Source organism: Lethenteron reissneri, chromosome 7 (genome assembly GCF_015708825.2).
Source record: "Lethenteron reissneri isolate LAM-NWPU_2019-01 chromosome 7, ASM1570882v1, whole genome shotgun sequence".
Classification (NCBI taxonomy): Eukaryota; Metazoa; Chordata; class Hyperoartia; order Petromyzontiformes; family Petromyzontidae; genus Lethenteron; species Lethenteron reissneri.
Window position 1 is genome coordinate 12,404,142 of NC_083785.1, and position 24,187 is coordinate 12,428,328.

Below are 24,187 nucleotides of genomic sequence, written 5' to 3' on the forward strand. Positions count from 1 at the left end.
ACAGTGCCGTATATCAATGGCGTAGCTATCGAGTGTGCAGGCGGTGCAACTGCACCGTGAACGCACGAGCTGGAGGGGTCCCAGTGTTGGGGAACGAAGAGGGGTGGGTATTGGATCGGGGGAGGGTGCTCAATTTTATTCGTTCCACAAGGACCCATGCCGACCATGCTACGCCACTTGATCCATTTACTTACATTGAGATTCAAAGACACACTTAAGAGACTAATATAGAAGACCCAGAGACTCGCTTAGAGAGATCCAACGCAACAGTTGAGCTATCCAGCGCAGTGGGGGGCACGGGGGGGGGGGGGGGGGGCACGGGCCGGTGGTGCCCAGGCACCGGGCTATTAAGAGGAGGAATACATTGGACAGGAGGGATGGATCCCATTTATTGCTTGAACCAGGCGGCCGTACCAACGCTGCTGCTACAGTCTACATAAACTGTCCTGCGTACGACGTGTCATCATGTCTTCTTCGCTGCCCCTTTCTGCTGCTGCTGCTGCTTCTTATTCTCCTCTTCCTCCTGCGCTCGCTTCTTCTCCTCCTTGATCTCCTTGTAGCGCCACTTGGGGATTTCCAGGAGGTGTTTGTCCTTGCTCTTGCGTCGCCGGTGCCGTTTAGTTCCGTCGCCACCGCGGTCCGCCGAAGCTCTCCGCCTGCCGGGCGGGGACGCCTTGATGAGCTTGACCCGGGGCGGCTCCCCCCCTGGACCCACGCTGTTGCGCCGCCACAAGTTCACGGGCAGCGAGCGCGTCCGTGCGCCGTACCTGACCCGGTAGCTCTCCGTCGCTCCTCCACCTCCTCCTCTCGCGCCGCTTGCGCCCGACTCGGGCAATGCCACCCCGACTCCACCGCTCACCGTGGAGCACATGCTGACCCGTCTCTCGGGCCGCCTGCGGCGAGGACTGTCCGAGCCGGCGATCACCAGGACGTCCGTCCTTCTTGGCGGAGCGCGGTGGTCGATCTTGCGCGCTGACGCTCCCCCGTTGCAGCTGTCGCTTGCCATGTCGAGCATCGTGGCCAGCTCGGGCACGGAGACGCCGCGCTTGCCCACGGCGGGAGGGCTGTCCGGGCACAGCGTGCTGCACGCCGTGCTCACGAACGGGCTGGCCAGGCTCGTGGAGACGCGCACCATGTGGTCGAGCACACCGCCGGCATCGGGGTCCCTGGGGAAGTTGATGGTGAGCGTGTCGCGCAGGCACTCGGACAGCTTCTGCATGCAGGTGCGGGGAGCCACTGCGCGGGCTACGAGAGCCGCCAGCGAGGTCCACTCCGGGCAGAAGGAGGCGCGCATCTGCTCAGGTACGGGTCGGCTCAGCAGGCGGCGGATGGCAGAGGCTGTCTCCCAGCGGCCCGTGTGCAGGGCCCACTCGGGCGGCGTGAGCCCTCGGTTGGGGTCGGTGGCCGTGATGTCGGCCCCTGTCACCCACGGTCCACGTATCCGCATTTCATGATTAGCACGGTTGGCTACGTACGGTGGGAAATAAGTTAAACGTGCGTACGTACACGATGCCCAGCGTCGACATTTGGCGAAACAAAGCGCAAGATAAGTGCTGATTTAATGAGCATACTGTGGCAAAGAAAAAACAAATATAGGGTAATGTTAAATGAAACATTAAGACGTTATATGATCACCTTAATGTATGTGTATTTATGCATCTTCTTGGTTCTTTCGGTAAAGTTACGTAGACGGGAAATAATCAAATAATAAAAATAAAACAATAAAATACTCAAAATTCTAGTGAGAATTTTATTTTATTATGTTTCATTTTTATTGATTTATTTTATTATTTCCCTTCTACGTGACTTTACCGAAAGAACCAAGAAGATGAATCCCTGCAATCACGAAAGCTTTAAATCGAAATGTATTTATGCATGTTGAACTTATTTCGTACTGTACGTTGCCAACCGTGGGAACATTTATCCAAGCGTATAAATGTTGTTCATTATCACGTGTATGGATATACCATGTGGAAATAATACAATAAATATATTTAAAACATCAAAACGTGCTTCCTCACATGTGATGGCTGCTCTTGTCACAGCACTCATTGTAGGTCTCTGTAGCAGTATGTACGGCCTCACGTGTCCGGTTAAAACTTTATCTGGAACTATTACAACGATTTCGATTTAAAGCTTTCGTGACTGCAGGGATTCATCTTCTTGGTTCTTTCGGTAAAGTCACGTAGAAGGGAAGTAATAATTTTTTTTATTATTTTATTACTTCCTTTCTATATTACAACGATGTTATGAAGAGTGTTGTTAAAGAGCAGAGGTGTGAGGGGAAAACAATAAGCTCCATTACCAGCCTCAGCCTAATTGATTTTACACCTAAATTCAAGTTGCAAGAATGCTAATTAAGTCATTGAGCTGTCTATACGTATTTGAATTCTTAGATTATAAATAATAAGATGAAGAGGCTATAATTAAATGTTTTTTTACGATTACATATTTGAGTATACTAAAGGTTATTAATATATTTCATATGCAGACACGGAAGGACGTCTCCATTAAGTAGCGCCTGAAATCATTGCTCGTTCATATATCATTTCCTATTTTCACTTATGCTGAAAATGTGCAGTGAACACCTACGGGCTATATGTCCATGGATGGTGATGACGATGATGATTTTCACTCACCCACTTTTTATCTATACCCTCCCACGTTGTTTTCGATTTAAAGCGCCGCAAAGCGATACAATTAGTCCGTGAGATAAGGGTCGCCGAATTATCGACGTTTTGCATTGGATGGCAATTGTGCGACCTTGCTTCCCATTGGCCAGATGCCTCGTGCGTTGCACTGACTCCACATGTCAGGGACTCATCTGTCGCGCGACACGGTCTTGGGATATTACGATGAAAAGGCGCTTTATACTCTTCATTATTAACATTTAATTTAAGTATAAGTTTCATTTTAAAAACATATGCGCGAAAACAATTCCACAGAGCACACCGAGGCAATACGTTTTGCAGTATCCGTTGCCATACCTGTCAACCCCTTATCAGTGCCTACCTTATTACAGACAATTTCGGTCCTTATTGGTCACCCCGTGCCCTTTTAAATCTCAACGTTAATCCTACAAAGTCCCATCACAAGGGAGAAACGCAAACAAATAAACAATACTTGTTTTTGGCCGTATTGAAACAGCTGTACGCCGTATGGTCATGAAAACTCAATTTCCCTGTACAGGAATACCGGTAAACCGTATGAGTTGACACGGTATGCGTATATTGTGGTACACGGGTGGTTAAGTGATTAGTCTTGCACGTTGCATGTATTTGATCGTCTTTCGTTGATGCAAAATTAAGTATAATTTTTGTTTACGTGTTTGATCCTGTTCTTTTTCTAAAATCAAATAATGTTGCACACATTTGCAACGATTGTGCACATTGTAGTTATACGTATATGTCATGCCGTGAAGACGTGCCAGCCAGCTCGGTCAATCCGTGGGCACCTGGGTTTGTCCCGTGACCTCCTGTCAGCGAGCCTTCGACACTTCACGTGACGGCCTCAAGGTGCACCTAGCCTGGCACAGGCACTGCGGTGACGTCACCGTCACTTAGTGGCGAACAGGGGCTGCTGCTGTCGTTGTCGTTGTCTGCATTGCGTTCAGGTGAAGGCGCCGGGAGGCGTGCGGCACCTGAGAGCATGAGGGCAGTGACGCAGTCGCTGCGGCCCTGCATGGCAGCCTTCATGAGGGCCGTGAAGCCGTGCACGTTCCTCACCTCCACGTCCACTCCCGGGTAGTAGTTAAGCAAGTAGTTTATGATGGTGATGTGCCCTTACACGCAGCATGCAAAGAACACGCGAGCGTCATCGCTACAGAGCAATTCATATTCTTTCGTTCTTTTCGTAAAGTCACGTAGAGTAAAAAATAATAACATTTTTTAAAAATAATTTTAAAAAAAATATTTCGAGGCTTACCCCCTTTTTCTCTTTGCCTGATGACGATCGCTTGTGTTGCGATCGAAACGTCGTGAGTTTTTGTGTTTTTTTTATATTTTTTATTTTAATTTGCATTTTTTCTTATTTTTATTTTCAATTTTTTTTTACATTTTTTTTTATTATTTTCTATTTACGTGACTTTGCTGAAAGAACCAAAGAATATGAATTCCTGCAGTCACGGAAGTTTTAAGTCAAAATTCACATAGCAATTGTTTTTTTTAACAGCCCTATATCGACCCACTGCTGGAGGAAGGCCCTACCTCAACACCGTGGCAGTCGTAAGAGCCGTTCACCATACTTCACCACGATGGGCAGTACGGGTTGGTGTGCGGGAGGTAGGTAGGGTAGGACCGATTCAGATTTCATTTGCCGTTGCCGGGAATGAAAATCAGCAAATTGTGACGACGGCTCGTATTGAATCGTGTGATCCACATGAATTATATACTGTGTCGGCAATTATGCTTACCATGAAGAATTCAAGTGGAGGGAATGGTGGCGCAGTGATTAGCGCATCGCGCTATGAACCTGGCCTCAGTTTGATTCCCGCCAACGGCAGAGATCAATTGTGAGTCATATCTGAACCCCCTTTAAACAACCAGCACTTACCAGCACGGTAAAGTATGCACATTACAATTACTCATGGAGCTCATGTTTAAACAGTGTGGCACTGATTGATATCATTACCTTGCCAGCAGTGAATCCGGTTAAGCGTTTGATCTTGCACCGTGTCGTGAACAGGAGGCCGCTGTCTTAACAATGAAAGTTACTTATCCTCGTCTCGAGCCCTTTCAACCGCTAAGCTAGTAGTTATCCATACTAGTCACGTAGAAGGGAAATAAAAAAATAAATAAAAATAAAACATAATAAAACGTGAGAATTTCATTTTATTATGTTTAATTTTATTTATTTTATTATTTCCCTTCTACAGGACTTTACCGAAAGAACCAAGAATATGAATCCCTGCAGTCACGAAAGCTTTAAATCGAAAAGTTATCCATACTCTTTGGTTCTTTCGGTAAAGTCACGTAGGTATAAAATAATAAATCTACGTGATTTTACCGAAAGAACCAAAGAGTAGGATTCCTGCAGTCACGAAAGCTTCAAATCTAGTGGTTATCCTTTGGATAGACTTGCTCCACCATGGCAATGTGGAGAATACACTGCTGGCACAGAGCTGTAAGACTTATATGAGCGTCGTTCTATGCTCGTTTGAACCCTAACTCACTCTGACGGTACTTAAAAGTGCACGACAAATACATTCTTGCCGCAAATAAGCAGATCACCGGGAGTGTACCCGATCTCATCACATCTCAGAGAGATACGCGGGTTTGAGCCTGGGCAGTGCTTGCATGGGCGACCAAACATGCACACACCAAGTCTGCGCATGCACTGCATCTTTGGGGCATACGTGGTTGGCAGCAGAGGGCAGCGCAGCAAAAGGCGTGGCGGTATTGCACTAATAACCTTACATGCCCATGCCCCGCGCCTTCACTGAACCTGAACTGATGAGCGCGCATGGGGACGTATCGTTAAACAGCCCCCAAGAACATCTAGCAGTGGATTGACACAATGGCTGTACGTGTAAACATTTTCTTCCCAGCCGTGTGTGGTTCACTCGTTTGTTGTACGTCATTTGATAGCTGCGGGTGGGCAAAATCCGTGGCTGAAAATATTCACCGATGCAAAGAAAGCGGGGCTGGAGACGTGGCGCACACAGACAAAAAAGTATAGCCCTGGAATTACCTCGCTCACGACACTGCTGGCGAAAAGGCCTCTGCTAAGAGGGCACTCTAGAGTCTACTCTCTTGTGTCTTCAGGGAACCACTCCAGATGCTGTTTGGCATATTCTGATTCTTCCACGCTGGCTAGCTATCAGCGACTTTCGGAAGAGGTGAGAAGTTCCCCATTTTACCATATCACACACGACCTGTCAACGGAATGTAATGTGCCCATTTAAACTGTTATGTGGACAGGAGTTTGAGGTGTTTTAAAGAAACCCGCCAGCTATTTAAAATGCCACGCGGGCAGATCAAATCGGCGACCTGTGGATTGCAACTTCAGTGTGCTAACCAATTCACCATGGCAAGCACTCCTGGGGTAACGTACAACGTTGAATATCACGTCTACTAAAGACCAACCGTGGGAGCGAGAGTAGATTCCTCGAGAGAACCCCCCCCCCCCCCCCCACACAACTTACCAGCTTGAGCTGCGAGGAGTAACGCAGTGTTTCCCTCCTTGTCCTTATGATTGACATCCAGGTAGGGGCAACCGGCTAGTGCCACGACCACATCCACGAACCCGAAGTAACAGGCCACCATGAGACCCGTCTGCTTGCAGACACGTACAGGGGTTTCCATATGGGGTTGTCAGATTTGATATTTAGACGTATATACACATACACATACTACAGTACAACGTCACATATCTGACTCGACGGCGACTGAGGTATAGGAGATTACGTAAACATTTCTGAAATGAACATCCATACAAAGTAACGGTTACATTATGAACAAATACGTTACTGGAAATAGAAAACACCAACTGATTTCAATCATGGGGACACGTATGATAGACTTTAAAAGTGTGCCAATGGACTGTACTGTATGTGAAATTAAGAATGCATTTATGTGTGACAAGGTCAGATTTGTGAACATACGTGCAAAATCACAGATACACCCTGTACTTTGTGTGTGGCCGGTTAATTGGTCTGGGAGGATATGTGATGGTCGGATATGCGACGTCGAACTGTATACAGTATAAATATCTTCATGAATAAGCCTATGCGTAGGATGTAACAACACACTGTTCACAAACTGCTATCGGTGTGTAACGCTTGGCCGGAACCGACAGGAATGGGCGATGCTTCATAGTCCCCTACAATTATCATTACAAAAATGTCCAGGTGAGAATACCAGGTGTTGTACGCTGGGGCTGCGAGGTGGGCAGGAGATGGCAGCACAGCAATTGATTGAATGGATAATTGTTATCCCGTCGTAGGCGTGGTCTTTCTCTGTTTCCACAGAATCTACTTCTACATTTGAAGCTTTCGTGACTGCAAGGATTCATATTCTTAGGTTTTTTCGGTAAAGTCACGTAGGTAAATTTTTTTAATTAAAATTAATAAAAGTAAAATAAAAAATAAAATAAAAATCACGACGTTTCGGAGGCAACACAAGCTTCCGTCTTCAGGTGGAACCGTCACAGCCACGACTGCTGCAGTCGCTGCAGTCGTGCTGTGACGGTTCCACCTGAAGACGGAAGCTACTTCCACCACGTGCCCAACAATTGTACATTCGCGCATGTACTTCATTCGCACCGTACGTAGCCAACTGTGCTGATCGGAGGTGCGAGGCAAGGACAACAAACTAAACACACACAAAGTAGTTCTAAATAAATGAGTTTTCAATTGAGATGTGAAAGTGCATAGCTCCAGTGGCTTTCAGACGGCGTTCCAGACGGCCGCATAAGCGCAGCTGAAAGCGCGCGATGCGATGGCCAGTCAAAAGCCACCGCTGCTGCGAGGATGACCGGAGTTTGCGTGATGATGGTTTATGCTCCTTGATGGTTTATGCTCCTTGATGGTTTATGCTCCTTGATGGTTTATGCTCCTTGATGGTTTATGCTCCTTGATGGTTTATGCTCCTTGATGGTTTATGCTCCTTGATGGTTTATGCTCCTTGATGGTTTATGCTCCATGATGGTTTATGCTCCTTGATGGTTTATGCTCCTTGATGGTTTATGCTCCTTGATGGTTTATGCTCCTTGATGGTTTATGCTCCTTGATGGTTTATGCTCCTTGATGGTTTATGCTCCTTGATGGTTTATGCTCCTTGATGGTTTATGCTCCTTGATGGTTTATGCTCCTTGATGGTTTATGCTCCTTGATGGTTTATGCTCCTTGATGGTTTATGCTCCTTGATGGTTTATGCTCCTTGATGGTTTATGCTCCTTGATGGTTTATGCTCCTTGATGGTTTATGCTCCTTGATGGTTTATGCTCCTTGATGGTTTATGCTCCTTGATGGTTTATGCTCCTTGATGGTTTATGCTCCTTGATGGTTTATGCTCCTTGATGGTTTATGCTCCTTGATGGTTTATGCTCCTTGATGGTTTATGCTCCTTGATGGTTTATGCTCCTTGATGGTTTATGCTCCTTGATGGTTTATGCTCCTTGATGGTTTATGCTCCTTGATGGTTTATGCTCCTTGATGGTTTATGCTCCTTGATGGTTTATGCTCCTTGATGGTTTATGCTCCTTGATGGTTTATGCTCCTTGATGGTTTATGCTCCTTGATGGTTTATGCTCCTTGATGGTTTATGCTCCTTGATGGTTTATGCTCCTTGATGGTTTATGCTCCTTGATGGTTTATGCTCCTTGATGGTTTATGCTCCTTGATGGTTTATGCTCCTTGATGGTTTATGCTCCTTGATGGTTTATGCTCCTTGATGGTTTATGCTCCTTGATGGTTTATGCTCCTTGATGGTTTATGCTCCTTGATGGTTTATGCTCCTTGATGGTTTATGCTCCTTGATGGTTTATGCTCCTTGATGGTTTATGCTCCTTGATGGTTTATGCTCCTTGATGGTTTATGCTCCTTGATGGTTTATGCTCCTTGATGGTTTATGCTCCGTGATGGTTATGCTACTTGATGGTTTATGCATCACTTGATGGTTTATGCTCCTTGAGTTATGCTCTTGATGGTTCGTCAATGAGGGTTTATGCTACCTGATGGTTTATGCTCCTTGATGGTTATGCTCCTTGTGGTTTTTTTACTTGCTCCTTGATGGTTTATGCTTCACTTGATGGTTTGATGCTCCATTGATGGTTTATGCTCCTTGATGGGTTTATGCTCCATTGATGGTTTATGATCCTTGATGGTGAGCTCCTTGCTGGTTTATGCTCCTTGATGGTTTATGCTCCTTGATGGCTATGCCTCCTTGATGGTTTATGCTCCATTGATGGTGATGTTCCGTGTGTTATGCTCCTTGATGGTTTATGCTCCTTGAGGGTTTATGCTCCTTGATGGTTTATGCTCCTTGATGGTTTATGCTCCTTGATGGTTTATGCTCCTTGATGGTTTATGGCTCCTTGATGGTTTATGCTCCTTGATGGTTTATGCTCCTTGATGGTTTATTGCTCCTTGATGGTTTTATGCTCCTTGATGGTTTATGCTCCTTGATGGTTTATGCTCCTGATGGGTTATCTCCTTGATGGTTTATGCTCCTTGATGGTTTATGCTCCTTGATGGTTTATGCTCCTTGAGGTTTATGCTCCTGGATGGTTTATGCTCCTTGATGGGTTTATGGCTCCTTGATTGGTTTATGCATCCTTGATGGTTTATGCTCCTTGATGGTTTATGCTCCTTGATGGTTTATGCTCCTTGATGGTTATGCTCCTTGATGGTTTGGTTATGCTCCTTGATGGTTTATGCTCCTTGAGGTTTATGCTCCATTGATGGTTTATGCTCCTTGATGGTTTATGCTCCTTGATGGTTATGCTCCTTGATGGTTTAGCTCCTTGATGGTTTATGCTCCTTGATGGTTATGCTCCTTGATGGTTTATGCTCCTGATGGTTTATGCTCCTTGATGGTTTATGCTCCTTGATGGTTATGCTCCTTGATGGTTTATGCTCCTTGATGGTTTATGCTCCCTTGATGGTTTATGCTCCTTGATGGTTTATGCTCCTGATGGTTATGCTCCTTGAGGTTATGCTCCTTGATGTTTATGCTCCTTGATGTTTATGCTCCTTGATGGTTTATGCTCCTTGATGGTTTATGCTCCTTGATGGTTTATGCTCCTTGATGGTTATGCTCCTTGATGGTTTATGCTCCTTGATGGTTTATGCTCCTTGATGGTTTATGCTCCTTGATGGTATGCTCCCTTGATGGTTTATGCTCCTTGATGGTTTATGCTCCTTGATGGTTTATGCTCCTTGATGGTTTATGCTCCTTGATGGTTTATGCTCCTTGATGGTTTATGCCTTGATGGTTTATGCTCCTTGATGGTTTATGCTCCTTGATGGTTTATGCTCCTTGATGGTTTATGCTCCTTGATGGTTTATGCTCCTTGATGGTTTATGCTCCTTGATGGTTTATGCTCCTTGATGGTTTATGCTCCTTGATGGTTTATGCTCCTTGATGGTTTATGCTCCTTGATGGTTTATGCTCCTTGATGGTTTATGCTCCGATGGTTTATGCTCCTTGATGGTTTATGCTCCTTGATGGTTTATGCTCCTTGATGGTTTATGCTCCTTGATGGTTTATGCTCCTTGATGGTTTATGCTCCTTGATGGTTTATGCTCCTTGATGGTTTATGCTCCTTGATGGTTTATGCTCCTTGATGGTTTATGCTCCTTGATGGTTTATGCTCCTTGATGGTTTATGCTCCTTGATGGTTTATGCTCCTTGATGGTTTATGCTCCTTGATGGTTTATGCTCCTTGATGGTTTATGCTCCTTGATGGTTTATGCTCCTTGATGGTTTATGCTCCTTGATGGTTTATGCTCCTTGATGGTTTATGCTCCTTGATGGTTTATGCTCCTTGATGGTTTATGCTCCTTGATGGTTTATGCTCCTTGATGGTTTATGCTCCTTGATGGTTTATGCTCCTTGATGGTTTATGCTCCTTGATGGTTTATGCTCCTTGATGGTTTATGCTCCTTGATGGTTTATGCTCCTTGATGGTTTATGCTCCTTGATGGTTTATGCTCCTTGATGGTTTATGCTCCTTGATGGTTTATGCTCCTTGATGGTTTATGCTCCTTGATGGTTTATGCTCCTTGATGGTTTATGCTCCTTGATGGTTTATGCTCCTTGATGGTTTATGCTCCTTGATGGTTTATGCTCCTTGATGGTTTATGCTCCTTGATGGTTTATGCTCCTTGATGGTTTATGCTCCTTGATGGTTTATGCTCCTTGATGTTATGCTCCTTGATGGTTTATGCTCCTTGATGGTTTATGCTCCTTGATGGTTTATGCTCCTTGATGGTTTATGCTCCTTGATGGTTGATGCTCCTTGATGGTTTATGCTCCTTGATGGTTTATGCTCCTTGATGGTTTATGCTCCTTGATGGTTTATGCTCCTTGATGGTTTATGCTCCTTGATGGTTTATGCTCCTTGATGGTTTATGCTCCTTGATGGTTTATGCTCCTTGATGGTTTATGCTCCTTGATGGTTTATGTTCCCAACGCAGGGCTCTCCCTCTCAAACGAATGTTGAGACTCGGTGAGGATTTCTTGAATAATGGTCGTTTATTTATTTATGTATTAGCATTGCTGTGTATAGATGTGATGCATCAGATTGTACCTATCATGATCGCGTCTCCTTCATATATCTCTGTCCACGTAAATAAAATGAAATAAAAAAGTATTTCTTCCACAAACCATCAGCCTAACGGCCGTCTGGGAGTGCATCATTTCAGCACCATTGCCAATACATGTTAGTATAAGCAAACTCTGGACCCGTTTCGTGACATAACAGACTCATCAACAGTGAGGCTTGCATCGTCAGTAGTCATTCTGCGCCTTTTGAGCCACTCTGCACTGAACAGTAAGGTACAGCCCTTTGTCAGTCCACTGCTGGACGAAGACCTCTCCCATGCCAATCCGTGTTGGTCGTAGGAGTGTTTCATTCTACTTCACTCGGCTGGTCACTAGTGTGCATTGGTGAAGAGAGAGGGGGGAGCCCAGGGCCAGTTCAGTTGTCGTGTGCGCCACTTATCTTTGCCGTGGCCGTGAATAAAACAGTGTGCTAACCACTGCGCCACCGCTCTGCCCGTTTGTTATTGCTGGATAACAACGAAGGTTCAACCAATAGTTGCTAAACCGGTAAATCGTTTCCCGATTAAAAAGTCAGGAATTCATTCGGATGAAATAGTTTAAACCGCACGGCGCGTGCGACTGCGTGATATATTTGCCTTCGATTCTCAGTTATAATCATATAGCATAGTAATACTTTCATTTTATATAGCGTAATTCATGCTAACAGCATCCCATAACGCCGCACGCTAATTATAAATAAACACCAAATCCAATATACAGCCACTACCAAGCAAATGAATACCCTACTATATCAAACAAAATAAAAAATGAACAAGCCAATTAAGAAACGGCACCAAAACAAAAAAACACAACGAAAGCGTCTAGGATGTGGCCCTTATGGACCACACAACCCAGACCACAACCAAGCCAGGAGAACTTTCACAGGAGGAGCGGTGGTGGAATGCAAAACAAAGTTACCACTAATTATTATCAATCGGTCCAGTTCACAGGTAAAGGTGCAGCCCTGAAAGTTGCTTTCTCGCGCCACTTGGTGCAGAAGGGCCTCCACTCGAGGGAGCTCTAGAGGGTATGTGTACGAGTGTCCACATTGATAGGATAGGACGTTTTGTAGGAGACGAGCTTGCTCACATGTTACCCCACCACACGCGATCTGCCGATCGACTGTGGTGGACTGATTTAAATATATAAAACAAAGACACAGATTCCCCCGTATAGCCTGAACAGACTGTTGGGGCAAGTGTTGCTAGCGATTACCTATGAAGGCCGGCATGGCAAACGAGGGGATGGGTGGCAAACACCACGCCCGGCCGCCTTTGTCTCCCCAGTGGTGATGTTTATACACCACACCAGGTCCTCATTTGAGGCCGAGTCGACATAGGGGAGGCCTAGGACCGTTTCAGATATTCGCTATCACTGGTGTTAGCCATGAGCGGGAATAGAACTCGGGTCGCCGGGTTCGTAGCGCAGCGCGCAAAGCTCTACACTACCGCTCCGAACATGTGTATGTATATACATACACACACAGCACTACTGTGTGTGGGGAAGTTAAGAAAGTTGCCCATTGTTTTAATTGTCGTGCCGGGAGATCGAATCAAACTAGCGACCTCTAGATGATCCTTATGGCGGTCGCCCCGGGGTACCAAATAATACAAAATGGCCGAGGCAATTAAATATTTTATTTCTGGGACACTATTTTTTTCCAGGGGTGTACTAAACTCCGCAACTGGGGTACCAATCAATCAGAAATCACTGCCACTCCGCGATGTCAAAACGCAGCGAGGACGATTGCGCTGAAATCCTGAACGCTCGCGTATGCACCATCGTGCATTGTGTACAGCTCGTCGAGATGAGTCGATTGCTGCATCGCCGACCATCAACAAACTAAAAATTACTGCATCACGGACATTATGCAAGAGCCGGGGTACTATGGTACCCCGGGGTACTGCCATAAGGTTCAGATCGCACACGATATGTGACGCAAACCGGTAACCGTTTATGTTACCGTGTTCACGTATGTTTGTTTTTGTTGAACTTCTTGCGCACCGTACGCACCAACCGTGCTCATAGGAGGTGCGGGAGAAGAACAACAAACAAAGCACAACAAGCAGGTCTAAACAAATACGTTTTCGATCAAGACTTAAAAGTGCATTGCTCCAGTGGCTTCCTAATATCGGCAGGCCGAGCGTTCCAGACGGCCACAGACGCGTATCTGAAAGCGCGCGGTGCGGTGACCGTCTTTGTCCGATGGCCAGCCAAACTCCATTGCGTGGATGAATCATGCAATTACCGGTAATGCAAACAACGTTCATCAACCCGTGTAAAACACATGAAATGCGTTGCCGCTTGTATAGATATGTAACGACTCCGGACTCGAAGTGGAGATCGTATGGCCGAGCAGACAGTGACAACGTGAAGACAGCGACGACGTGAAGACAGTGAAGACGGCCCGAGTCCCTCTCCACAGCCTCGAACATCCCTTCTTGCCCTGCTTTTATCCTCGTGGATTCCCTGCGGGAATTTCCCAGCTGTCTCTTTTGGACACTCTGGGGAATTTCCCAACCAAGATCCTCCAGACTTGCTGGCGCCTTGTCTTTGCATCCAACCTCGCTGACACCCTGTCTTCACATCGAGACTCACGGACACAGTCTTTACAGATATATACATTACTTAAAATCATCTGTAAATGTAGGTATACTTCGTTGGTATAGCGGTGCTCAAGCAAGAACCATTAAAGGTAAACAGTTAAGCTAAGAGTTGGGACCATTTTATGCATTATTTTGGACTTCTTTCGCACCGTACGTAACCAACCGTGCTAATTGGAGGTGTGGAGCGAGGACAACGATTGTAGGAAATTATTGGTTGACAAAAAAATTAATGCAAGTTTAAATACATAAAAATGTACATAAACTAGATTTTTTGCCCGTCCAAGGACGGGTGTATATTGCAGTAAATTTAAAATATTCAATAGAAAAATTGTTCAGCTCATGATTATTAATGAGGGGGGGGGGGGTGCCCCATGTTGAGTGACGTCACCCGCTAATGGTTATTGTGGAGGGGTGCGGCATGTGGAGTGACGTCACCCCCTCATGGTTATTGTGGAGGGGTGCTGCATGTGGAGTGCGCGACCTTCTTGCGCGTTAGTGGAAATTTTCACGCGGGCATGAATATTAACCAAGGGGGGGGGGGGGGCTCTTTTGCAGTGACGTCACGCACGGATGTAGCATTGTGCTGCGTAGACTCATTTTGTACCGTCACTTTCTGTAAAGAAACGTCATATTTGAAGCGACTTGGCGTAAGAAATTATTTAATTCAGCTCGACCTTCCTCTGCTTTCGTGTAAAAATCCACCCACTCATGAATATTAATGATGGGGGGGTGGGCCTAATGTAGAGTGACGTCACGCGCGGGACGGACAGACATTTCTGGGTGATTATAGTAGGTAATAATGCGATGATTGGATGCTGTAGCGTAACTCGCGTGGGGGCATGGGGTGCCTTGTCCCCCTCGTGGCCAAATTTACGAGCTTAGGCCTCCTTGACAACTACTATGAGATATATTTTCAACAAAAATGTAAAACAACAAAAACGTACGTATTGATGTGGCAAGAGGAGCCACGATATATAGCCGAGGTGCGACCGTGCGAGACAAATCAAATATTGGGGCCTCACATGACCTATTACCGCACCCCATGAGCTAATAATGTAGTAGTTAGGCCACTAATTGGATGAAGAGAGCAATCAACTTAGTTACAATTGCGATGATAGAAACGGCGAGTGGATAAAGATCAGCCGTCGCCAGACGACAACACGAACAATGTGGAGAACGCACGAGTCATGCATCGCGACTGGCATCAGCGGGACAAACTCTTCTTCTGTGACCTACTGCTTTCGGATGTGTTCTCGGGCTGGGACGAATTTTGCTCGGCATGGTGATGAGGGCTTCTTCGGCAACGTAATTCGTTTGGAGCTCAACAACACCCCCGGTCATCGTGCCCAACAGCACGCGCCGATATAACTCGAAAACACATCCGGATAGTTTTAGAGCACAAGCTTATACGCAGTAATACAGCTGGACGATTATTATTATTATAATCGTGTTACAAATTATTAGAACATCTGATAGGACGAGTTTCCAGATTTGTGATGTTTCTTTGCTATAACAGCCAAATGGCGATATTACTGGTAACATGTATTTAGTTTAAATAATATTTTATATTTAGTGCATTAGGTTGAGAGTTTGTTAATGAGAATGTTGGAAGAGGGTGATCAACCTTTGTTTCTCCAGCACTGCTGCAACCTGGTCTCCGAAGTCGTATTCACAGCACGAGTGTGACGTTTCATTTGATTGAAATTTAATAATCACCTTGACTCTGAGCTTCTCGGCTCCATCATCCAACACAGGCACACGAATACTCACCCTCGCACAGACGCTAAAAAAAGTCAGGAAAATCACTTGAAACGATTCACGCTGTTCAGGAACACGTCGACATTCATGCAAACTCGCCTGAATTTCGGACAGTCACCAATGCTGGATTAATTTAGGAATTCTCAATCAATGATTTTGCACTCTCCCGAAACAGCCTGAAGCAGTTGAAGTGATTTGACATGAATCAGTTGGCGGTACGCGTGCGTAAGATTACGCACACGCGCTACCATACGGCGCATCCAGCCACACGGCGTTACCCGTCCGTTGTTGTCCATCTCTGTGACTTCCTCCAGGGTGGGGCTTCTTCGCAGATGGAAACGCACCATGGGGCCGTTGTTCTTTGCGCACGCCTGGAAGAGCGAGACAGTCCCAGCGCAGGGAGTGTCGTCCTCTTCGTCGCCGCAACCCCCTTCATCGATATCCGACATGGGCGGCAGGACAGAGTCATCAGAGAGCACGCTCATGCTGTCGGAAAACTCCGACTCGTCCGAACTCCACCGCTCGTCCTCATCGTCGTCCTCCTCGTCCTCCTCCTCCTCCTCATTATCCCCACTGCCAGTGCCACCGCCGGCGTCTTTAACGTCGCCAGCGCCGCTCCCCGCGCCCTCGCGGCTCAGCTCCGCGTCCGATTTCTCCATCGCCGCTCTGGCGGTCATCGCTCGGTCCTCGATGGGTGCTCGGCGGCCCATGCGCGTCGCGATGGCTCTGCTCGACCGGGCATGCAGGGTGACAGCATCACGACAGCTCCGGGCCCCGTCCCCTCACTCGCCCAGAGCTTGTTTTAGTGTCGGTAGCCGCTGTCCTCCTCCTCCCTCCACAAGCGGCTGTCCGGTGGGGACCGCCACGGGGTGACCCACGATTGTGTCCGCCAGTGCGAACTTGGCAAGGCGATCGGTCGGCGCTCGGCGCGCAAAGGGTCAACGTGGCTTGGAGGAGGAGTGCGAGGCACACACCTGTGCGTAGGTCAGACAGTGCGCTGCCGAGATGTGCGCTCCGGTGACATTAAGGCGATTTTCGCGTTCCCCCGAGGGACGGATTGTTGCCTGCTTGGTCGGATTTATTCCCCTGCGAGTCGATGCGGTGGGAGTTAAAGGGCTGGGGCGGGGGGGCTGCGTTGGCCGACTTGGGTTTAAACCAGGTGGAGGCGAGCCACGCGACTAGTTTACGGAGGTGGCAGCTGCTTCCAGAGCCGTTACCCAGCCTCGCAGGAGACCGCCTGTGCCTTCCAAGTCTGCTGCTTGGCCAATATCACCGCGAAATCGGATCACGCTTGCTTGCAGCAGATTTGCAGCGGATTACTCGAAAAGGCATGTGTGTGCTGCTTGGAATTAAGAAGGCCATTTACGATTGGCGTCGCGTTGAAATGTTCAGACGACCTCGCAGCCATGTCAAGACGACTTCGGATCATGCCGTTAAGTCGCTTTGCTGTCCCTGGCACGTGTGTGTGTGTGGTGTGTGCGTGCGTCGGTGCGTGAACGAGGCTGTTGTTGTTGTACCACATTCGCCGAGTGGGCAATGCGGCGCAGGGAGAATTTGGCGACTGGGGGGGCGATGTTCAACTCATCGTGGCATCAGATATCGGATTTCGTCTGTGCGTCACAGGCGGTGCGGTCCCACTGAGTGCCTCGTTATCGGTCGATTAGAGCACAAAAGCGCTCGATTTTGGCACCGCGCAGCACTGCGCACTCGTGTATCTGGAATGCTGATGTCTGGATGTGTGTGAGGTTGTGAGTGCTGACTGTGTACTCTATATCTGCGTGTGGTTTGGGATGTGTGTGTACTCTGTATATGAGTGTGGTTGTGGGTGCCGAGTGTGTACTGTATCCGTTATGCAACGTTCGTTTTTCCCTCTCGAATCACGTTAATCCTCTTCAAGTGCATCAGACTGATAACAATCCCCAGCATGAATGGCACCGCCATCTGGGAACAACACAGACGCAGACAGACAAGCAGCAATGACAACCATCGCGAGTTTAGCATCTTTGGCTAACTCTTGGAGCAAGTACTGTGGATATATATACAACACGCGCCGGGGAATTGATTTGTCAACTGTCACGCCCGGCCCTCATATGCTTCCCGAGTGCTGTTGTTGTCACACACCGACGTAGCAACTCTTTATAACAGGCTCAGTTGACCTGTAATCCTACGCGGAAACCAGGTTATGTTTACATCCACGACCATAAATTAACCGTTAACCCTTAACCGAATCGTCAGCCTCTCCCCCCCAACTCGTGGCTCTCTCTCCCTGCTGCTGCACGGTCTTTGCCAGGTGTTGTCGTGCCGCCTTATCTCGTTATCACCTTTGTCATACAACTCACATTGGGTCGGTCTCTTCGTAGTTTTCCTTCGTAATAATAATAATGTAATTTACCTATCCACGACAGACCGAATCTCAAGAAAACATTTGGAGGAAACTTTTTTAGCAGGGTCTTGCATTTGTAGTTTTTTTTTAAACCTATATCTCATGTCCACATCAAAGATGTTTTGTTAAATAGGTTAATTATATTTCCCGGATCACATATGATGCGTAAATTCATAGTAAATCGTAAGCTCATGATACATGCATAAAATTACGTACATGAGAATCGATTACTGTATTTACAAGGTATGATAATTATACATATAATTATTACGTTTAGGACTTTTGGCTAAACGGCTCTATTAAAATGCACATTAAGCATCTAAAGTTTTATATTGTTGAACCAAGCGAGAACGCAAGAAACTAGGACAGTCTTATTTGCACGAGCGATATTTCTATAGGTGCGTTCACAGATGATTTTTGATTCGCATATGTTGATTGTGGTAGGTCCCGTGACCTCCCCAGTCACGAAAGAGTGTTTGCTGCATTTCTCAATTTTAAGAGGTTAACTTTTAGAATCACCACATCGATTAATGAATCGGTGAAGAATGACGTTGCATTGAATTGTCAGAAGGACTGGTACCGTTAGGGGCCGTCCATAAATGACGTCACGCGATTTTGGACAATTTTTGACCCCCCCCCATCGTCACACGGCGTCACAAAAAGTCAGACCCCCTCAAATATGACGTCACAAAGGTCTGCCTCCCCCCCTCAAAATAAAGCATGCTTCAAATCGCTTTAAACTATTGTCATTGTAGTGCGTATTTAATGTGGCGCTGCACTCTGATGCTGTATGAGAAAACATTTATAAAAAAGTCTATTCAATTAAGTAGAACGTGTTGTCTATATTTATTTAAAGTTGCGCATTTTGATGTGACGTCACATTTCTCAACCCCCCCCCCCCCACCTCATCACACATCGTCACAAATGTCTGACCCCCCCCCCCTAGGTGCGTGACGTCATTTATGGACGGCCCCTTACACCCCTGACTTATCGTATGATCGAGCGTGTAAAACAGAACCCTTGACCGATGAGCGGTTCGCGGTTAGATGCAAGAATCGATTACTAATTAAACAACGAAATGTATTTTAGCGCCTCTCGTGGCTGCAGTGGTTAAGTTTAAACATGTTTTTTTTTGCAGGAGGTGAGAGATCACGAGACCAGGATGCGTCTCAATTGCAAATGTGACCTGAGGCATCAAAATGGAAAAGAAAAAGAAAATAAAGTGCAGCAATGAAGCAAATATAAATTAGAATAAAAAAGCAACAAGTATGCAATGGGTTCGCATTAATCTATTTCACATTACAAATACAAAATAATGAAAATTCACGCACACTTATGCATGCACCGTGCGTGTGTGTGAAATTGAAAATGCATCATTCTGAGCATTGTGATACGGGTGTAAACAAAATTGATGATTGCGTATTCCGCTGCCACGTGTTAGGTTACTCGTCGATTGATATTAGAATACACAAATACAATCTGGATAAAAGAGCAATAATAGTCACGGAGTTCAGTCATCGTCGCCAGTCGTGCTCTATCAACTGCTGGATTAAGGCTTTCCCAAGTTGTCGCCATCCCTATGATTAGCACGCATGGCTATGTACGATGGAAAACACATTCCTGCGGAGGGAGCTGATAGGAACGTTGGGTTGCTCGGTCAATGGCCAGGGTCAACGGCGGCGTGGTGTATTCCGCAAATATGGCCGACTGTGAGGGCGGGCACAAGCCGGCGTGAGTAAGTTGAACGTTGAGTTTTATAAGGGCACCACGTGGTGACCAGCCCCTCCCCACCCAGCCCCACCCCTCCCACCCCCCACCCAGCCCCACCCTCCCCACCCTCCCCACCAGCCCCTCCCCACCCAGCCCCTCCCCATCCAGCCCCTTCCCACCCTCCCCACCCAGCCCCTCCTCACCCTCCCCTCTCCACCCAGCCCCACCCCTCCCATTTTTGGATGCACGGCGGACGGACGGACGGACACAATAAACCCCTGTGGGCTGATGTAACCAGGAGGTTCCTACCAGTGAGAAGTTCAACATACCTCCCTCACGGTTTGTCTGAATGTGGATAAAAAACGAGTTTATGATCATCGGGTCTCATCACCAGCTGGTAGAGGCACGTCAGTGGAATGATCGATGTTCACAGCATATGCACATGAAGTCACGAATTCTAGATTTGAAGCTTTCGTGACTACAAGGATTCATATTCTTAGGGTTTTTCGGTAAACGTCGTGATTTTTTACTTTGTTTTATTTTACTTTTATTAATTTAATTTTTTTACCTACGTGACTTTACCGAAAAAACCTAAGAATATGAAGTCACGAGTTCAGGTCGCTTTTACGGAACATTGGCCTGTCACGTTCCATCATCTCAGTCGCCGACGCGGAGAAATTGTTTCATACTTTTATTTTCTCACGCATGGACTATACTGCAACGCTTTGCTATCTGGAGCCTCCAGTAATGTACTTTGTCCACTTCAGTCTGTTCAAAATACAGCTACTCGGGTTCTGACCCGAAGTCATCGTACAAGACATATCATCCCCTCTTCTTCCATTGAATTCAAGGTCCTCCTTCTTACATTCAATGCCCTGAATGATCTCGCACCTCCGCATATTCGGCAGTTGGTGCTGCGCTGCTAAGTTTCAACAACAACTCTGAGGTTAGCAGATTTAGATCTCCACTGCATCCCCAGAACGAAGCACAAGTCTATGGGCAGCGATCTCTGGGGCTTCGCTTTAGTGGAACCCGGACTGTGGATCTCTCTGCCGAATGCTGTCAGGGAGTCCGGTTCAAATGGAATCTTCAAATGATTCCACCTAAAACATTTCTATCTCAGAAGGCGTTTTCTATCTAAACTCAGCCACTTCTTACTCATTGTCATTGATGTAAATCGCCTTCAATTATTTTTTTTATAAAAGGCGCTATATAAGCTTTAACCATTATTATTAATCTGAGGGGTGATTAAAATGCAACAAAGGGATTTGAATATGAATCCTGATTTTTTTCAATAATATGACATTGTTTTGAAAACTTCAGTAGTTTCATCTGTCATGTCCATATCAAAAATGTTCTTAAAATCAATTAGCAATGAACTTAAAATCTGAGTTCAGGCACTCCAGTACAGTACTAATTAACGGTTAATAACGCGTCTGGAAACAATTAAGCTCGGTTTGATTTCCAATCTGCATGAATGCGGTCGACGAATCAAATACAAGGGGGAGCGGTGGCGCATTGGATTGTGCAATGCACTCAGAATGCAAAATATCTGAATTCGATTCCTGCCTATAACTTAGATGAGTGGCCAGATATATCTGCATCGTTCTGGCCCATCCTTACCATGAATCAACCCGCCCTGACAAGCGTGATGAAGTATGTTCAAACAACCCCTACGACCGATACGTGACTGCCAGCAATTTAATTGACGAAACGTAAACGAGTTGCAGGGCCATTCGATTCTCACAGCTGTGAACAAAAACACAACACATTCGTCAATAACACTGCCCCTAAAGAGGTAACGTGCACAGTAGGCGACGTTTATGGAATTTGCTCCTGCTACTATGGAGATGGGCCATTGCCCAAACGTCGCGTGTTATATTATATATTGTTTTAACCTTCGGGCAGCGTTGTCGTACGTATGTGTGTATGTTGAACCTCTTTCGCAGCCTACGAGGTGAACCATGCTCATCCGAGGTACGGGGGGAGGACAACAAAACTGAATACAAAAAAGCAATTTTAAAGAAACGAGTTTTCAATATTGATTTAAAAGTGCAAATTTATACTGGCGTCCTAATATCGGAAGGAAGAGCGTTCCAAACGGACGCAGAAACGCATCCGAAAGCGCGCGATTCAGTGGCCGTCTTTGTTCGATGGCCAGTCAAAAGCCGCTGCGAGGATGACCGGGGATTGCGTGATGGTTTATGTTCCCTGGCGAGATCAGCAAGGTATTGCGGTTCATTTGTGGTGAGCACTTTCTGTGTAATGAGTGCGACAATGTCGACGAATGCATTGAGTTTTGTTTTTGTTACAGGCATTTTCACTTATGCATCATAGCTAACGTAGCATCGCAATATATATTTTGTTCATTTTCCTAAAAATAAATTTTTGGAAATACATTTCAAGGCAGTGCAAAAAAAAACCACACTTTTATGTTCGTTCCCTTCGCTCGTACAATTTGGGGTGAATCCCTGCGCCAAGCCAGGGCAAAGCGGATTGCGTCCATCCCTTCAAATTTGCTTCACATTAAATCCGCAGCTGATGGCCAGAAATAGCAACGGACGGCTCAGTTTGCTTAATGAGTGACGACTTATTTCCGGCACTTACAGAATCACTTTAGGCCAGCAGGGCAGGCTGAGTAAATAATTAGCGCAGCAAAGCATGCAGTCGTAATAATAGCAACGATAATAATTACACCATCGTACAAAACAGGAATCGATTCAATCGTTTTTTTACAACGTTAACATTTGTTCATTTGCGTTGATTGGTCACTTGTGCATTTTTCATTGAGATGGCATGGAGGCATTGGATTAACCACGAGGCTGTCATCGTGGCAAACATTCGACTTCACATCAGGGGTGGAAAAAAACTATTTTTTCAGATCCGAATTTGAGGTTTAAGGTTCAAACCTTAATAAACCTTAATACACCTAATAAACCTCATGGTTCTATTCGCAATACTCCCAGATCAGTACTAGTCCTCCTCCGACGAGTCCATGTCGTCGCCCTCGAACATAGAACTGCATTCGGTGTACGCCGCATAGTTGCTCTTGAGGTAGACCAACTTTTCCACCGAACTGGGCGCCAAGCTGTTCCTGAGCTTGCTTTGTATGAAGCCCATAGTTGAGAAGTTGCGCTCAGAGGCTGCATAGGATGTCGCCATCGTGAACAGCTTGATGTCAATTTTCTGAAGATCGGGCCAGGCCACGCCATCAGACTGCCAATACTGCAAAGGTGTCTTACGTCCCTTGAGCAGCATAATTAATCTAAACTCACCGGATGGCGATGTAACCATGTAGTTCACAATCGGATCATTCTTGATATTTGACCACGCATCAGATGTCAGGCAAATGGTCTTATTTTCCACGACGGTGTCAACCTTCTTCTTCATGTCGATGTACGCCCTGTCGAGCAATGGTCCGGCCAGCCTCTTCCTGTTCGGCAGCACTGCATCTGGGCGAAGGGCCTTCACAGCGATCACCAGGTTCTCCTCCTCGGCCTACTGGAACGTCGTGCCCGAGACAAAGTAATGCATTGCTGTTGCCTGCTAGAACTTCTCCTTTTATCGCTTATCGGGCTTGGGTATTAGGCGATCTTTGATCGATCCTTGCTTCATCGACAAAGCATTCGATGTAGATGGAGTTGAGCTGCCGCTTGCCTTCGATGGCTTTGCCCGCTTCTTGTTCGACACATACCACTCGGGACGATCATCTATCTCGGTGCCATTCATTGCCTCCGAAAAGCGGCGCATGCATTCAGGTGACTCATTTCCTGCTCACTCTTCTTGTGATGGTTTAATCTGGTGCGACAATGTTTGCAGACGGCACTCTTCAACTTGTGCGGTTCCGGATCATTGGTGAAGTCGTGCTAAAACTGGCCCATCGAGTGTCCTCTGGCCTTCCCTACGTTCGCCGACGCCTCGTTGACCACTCCACTCTTCTCCATCACAATTACATCACTATCACATTCTTCGGAATCGAGTAAATCCTCATCCAGGTCCTGATCCATGATCCTGCTCGCTGTGGAAATTGGGTTCGTTTGGTAACACGAGTAACTCAGTAATGCCAAGATTTTGGATTTCCGGGCTCCGGCCTTTCGCAGTCCGTTACTTCAGTCAGACTTCCTGCAAAAACCAAAATGGCGTCTTTTTATAATAAACCTCAAAACCTCACCCTAACTGGCCCTTCGGGATATTGAGGTTTTTTTTATTTAAACCTCATCAAACCTAATTGTTTTAAACCTCGCCTTGCCACCCATGCTTCACATGTTGTAACTGGTGAGGGCTTAGGAATAATCCAGGCACGTGCCGGGTGTGTTAACAATTACAGACAAGTAGTAATACCATCTCATAGGATGATGCCGTGGTGTATTGGCAGGCAAACTGCAATTGTAATCAAAGGGTCGCCGCCTCTGTCTAACTAAGCAATATAAATGGGTACACCGAGGTCGATGGGCCGCAAGTCATGT

General features: G+C 46.3%; 1 protein-coding gene across 1 annotated transcript in view; it reads right to left on the reverse strand.

The window, feature by feature from the left end:
- Positions 1 to 324: 324 nt before the first annotated feature.
- The window catches only part of ANKRD33B (ankyrin repeat domain 33B), a 30,927-nt gene continuing 7,064 nt past the window's right edge, over positions 325 to 24,187 (reverse strand). Inside the window, exons 2-5 of the mRNA XM_061576375.1 lie at positions 15,907 to 17,569; positions 6,143 to 6,272; positions 3,641 to 3,781; positions 325 to 1,419 (exon numbers count right to left, since the gene is read on the reverse strand). Coding sequence (XP_061432359.1) covers positions 464 to 1,419; positions 3,641 to 3,781; positions 6,143 to 6,272; positions 15,907 to 16,338 — 1,659 coding nt within the window. The 5' untranslated portion in view covers positions 16,339 to 17,569 and the 3' untranslated portion in view covers positions 325 to 463. The remainder of the gene's footprint in view (positions 1,420 to 3,640; positions 3,782 to 6,142; positions 6,273 to 15,906; positions 17,570 to 24,187) is intronic.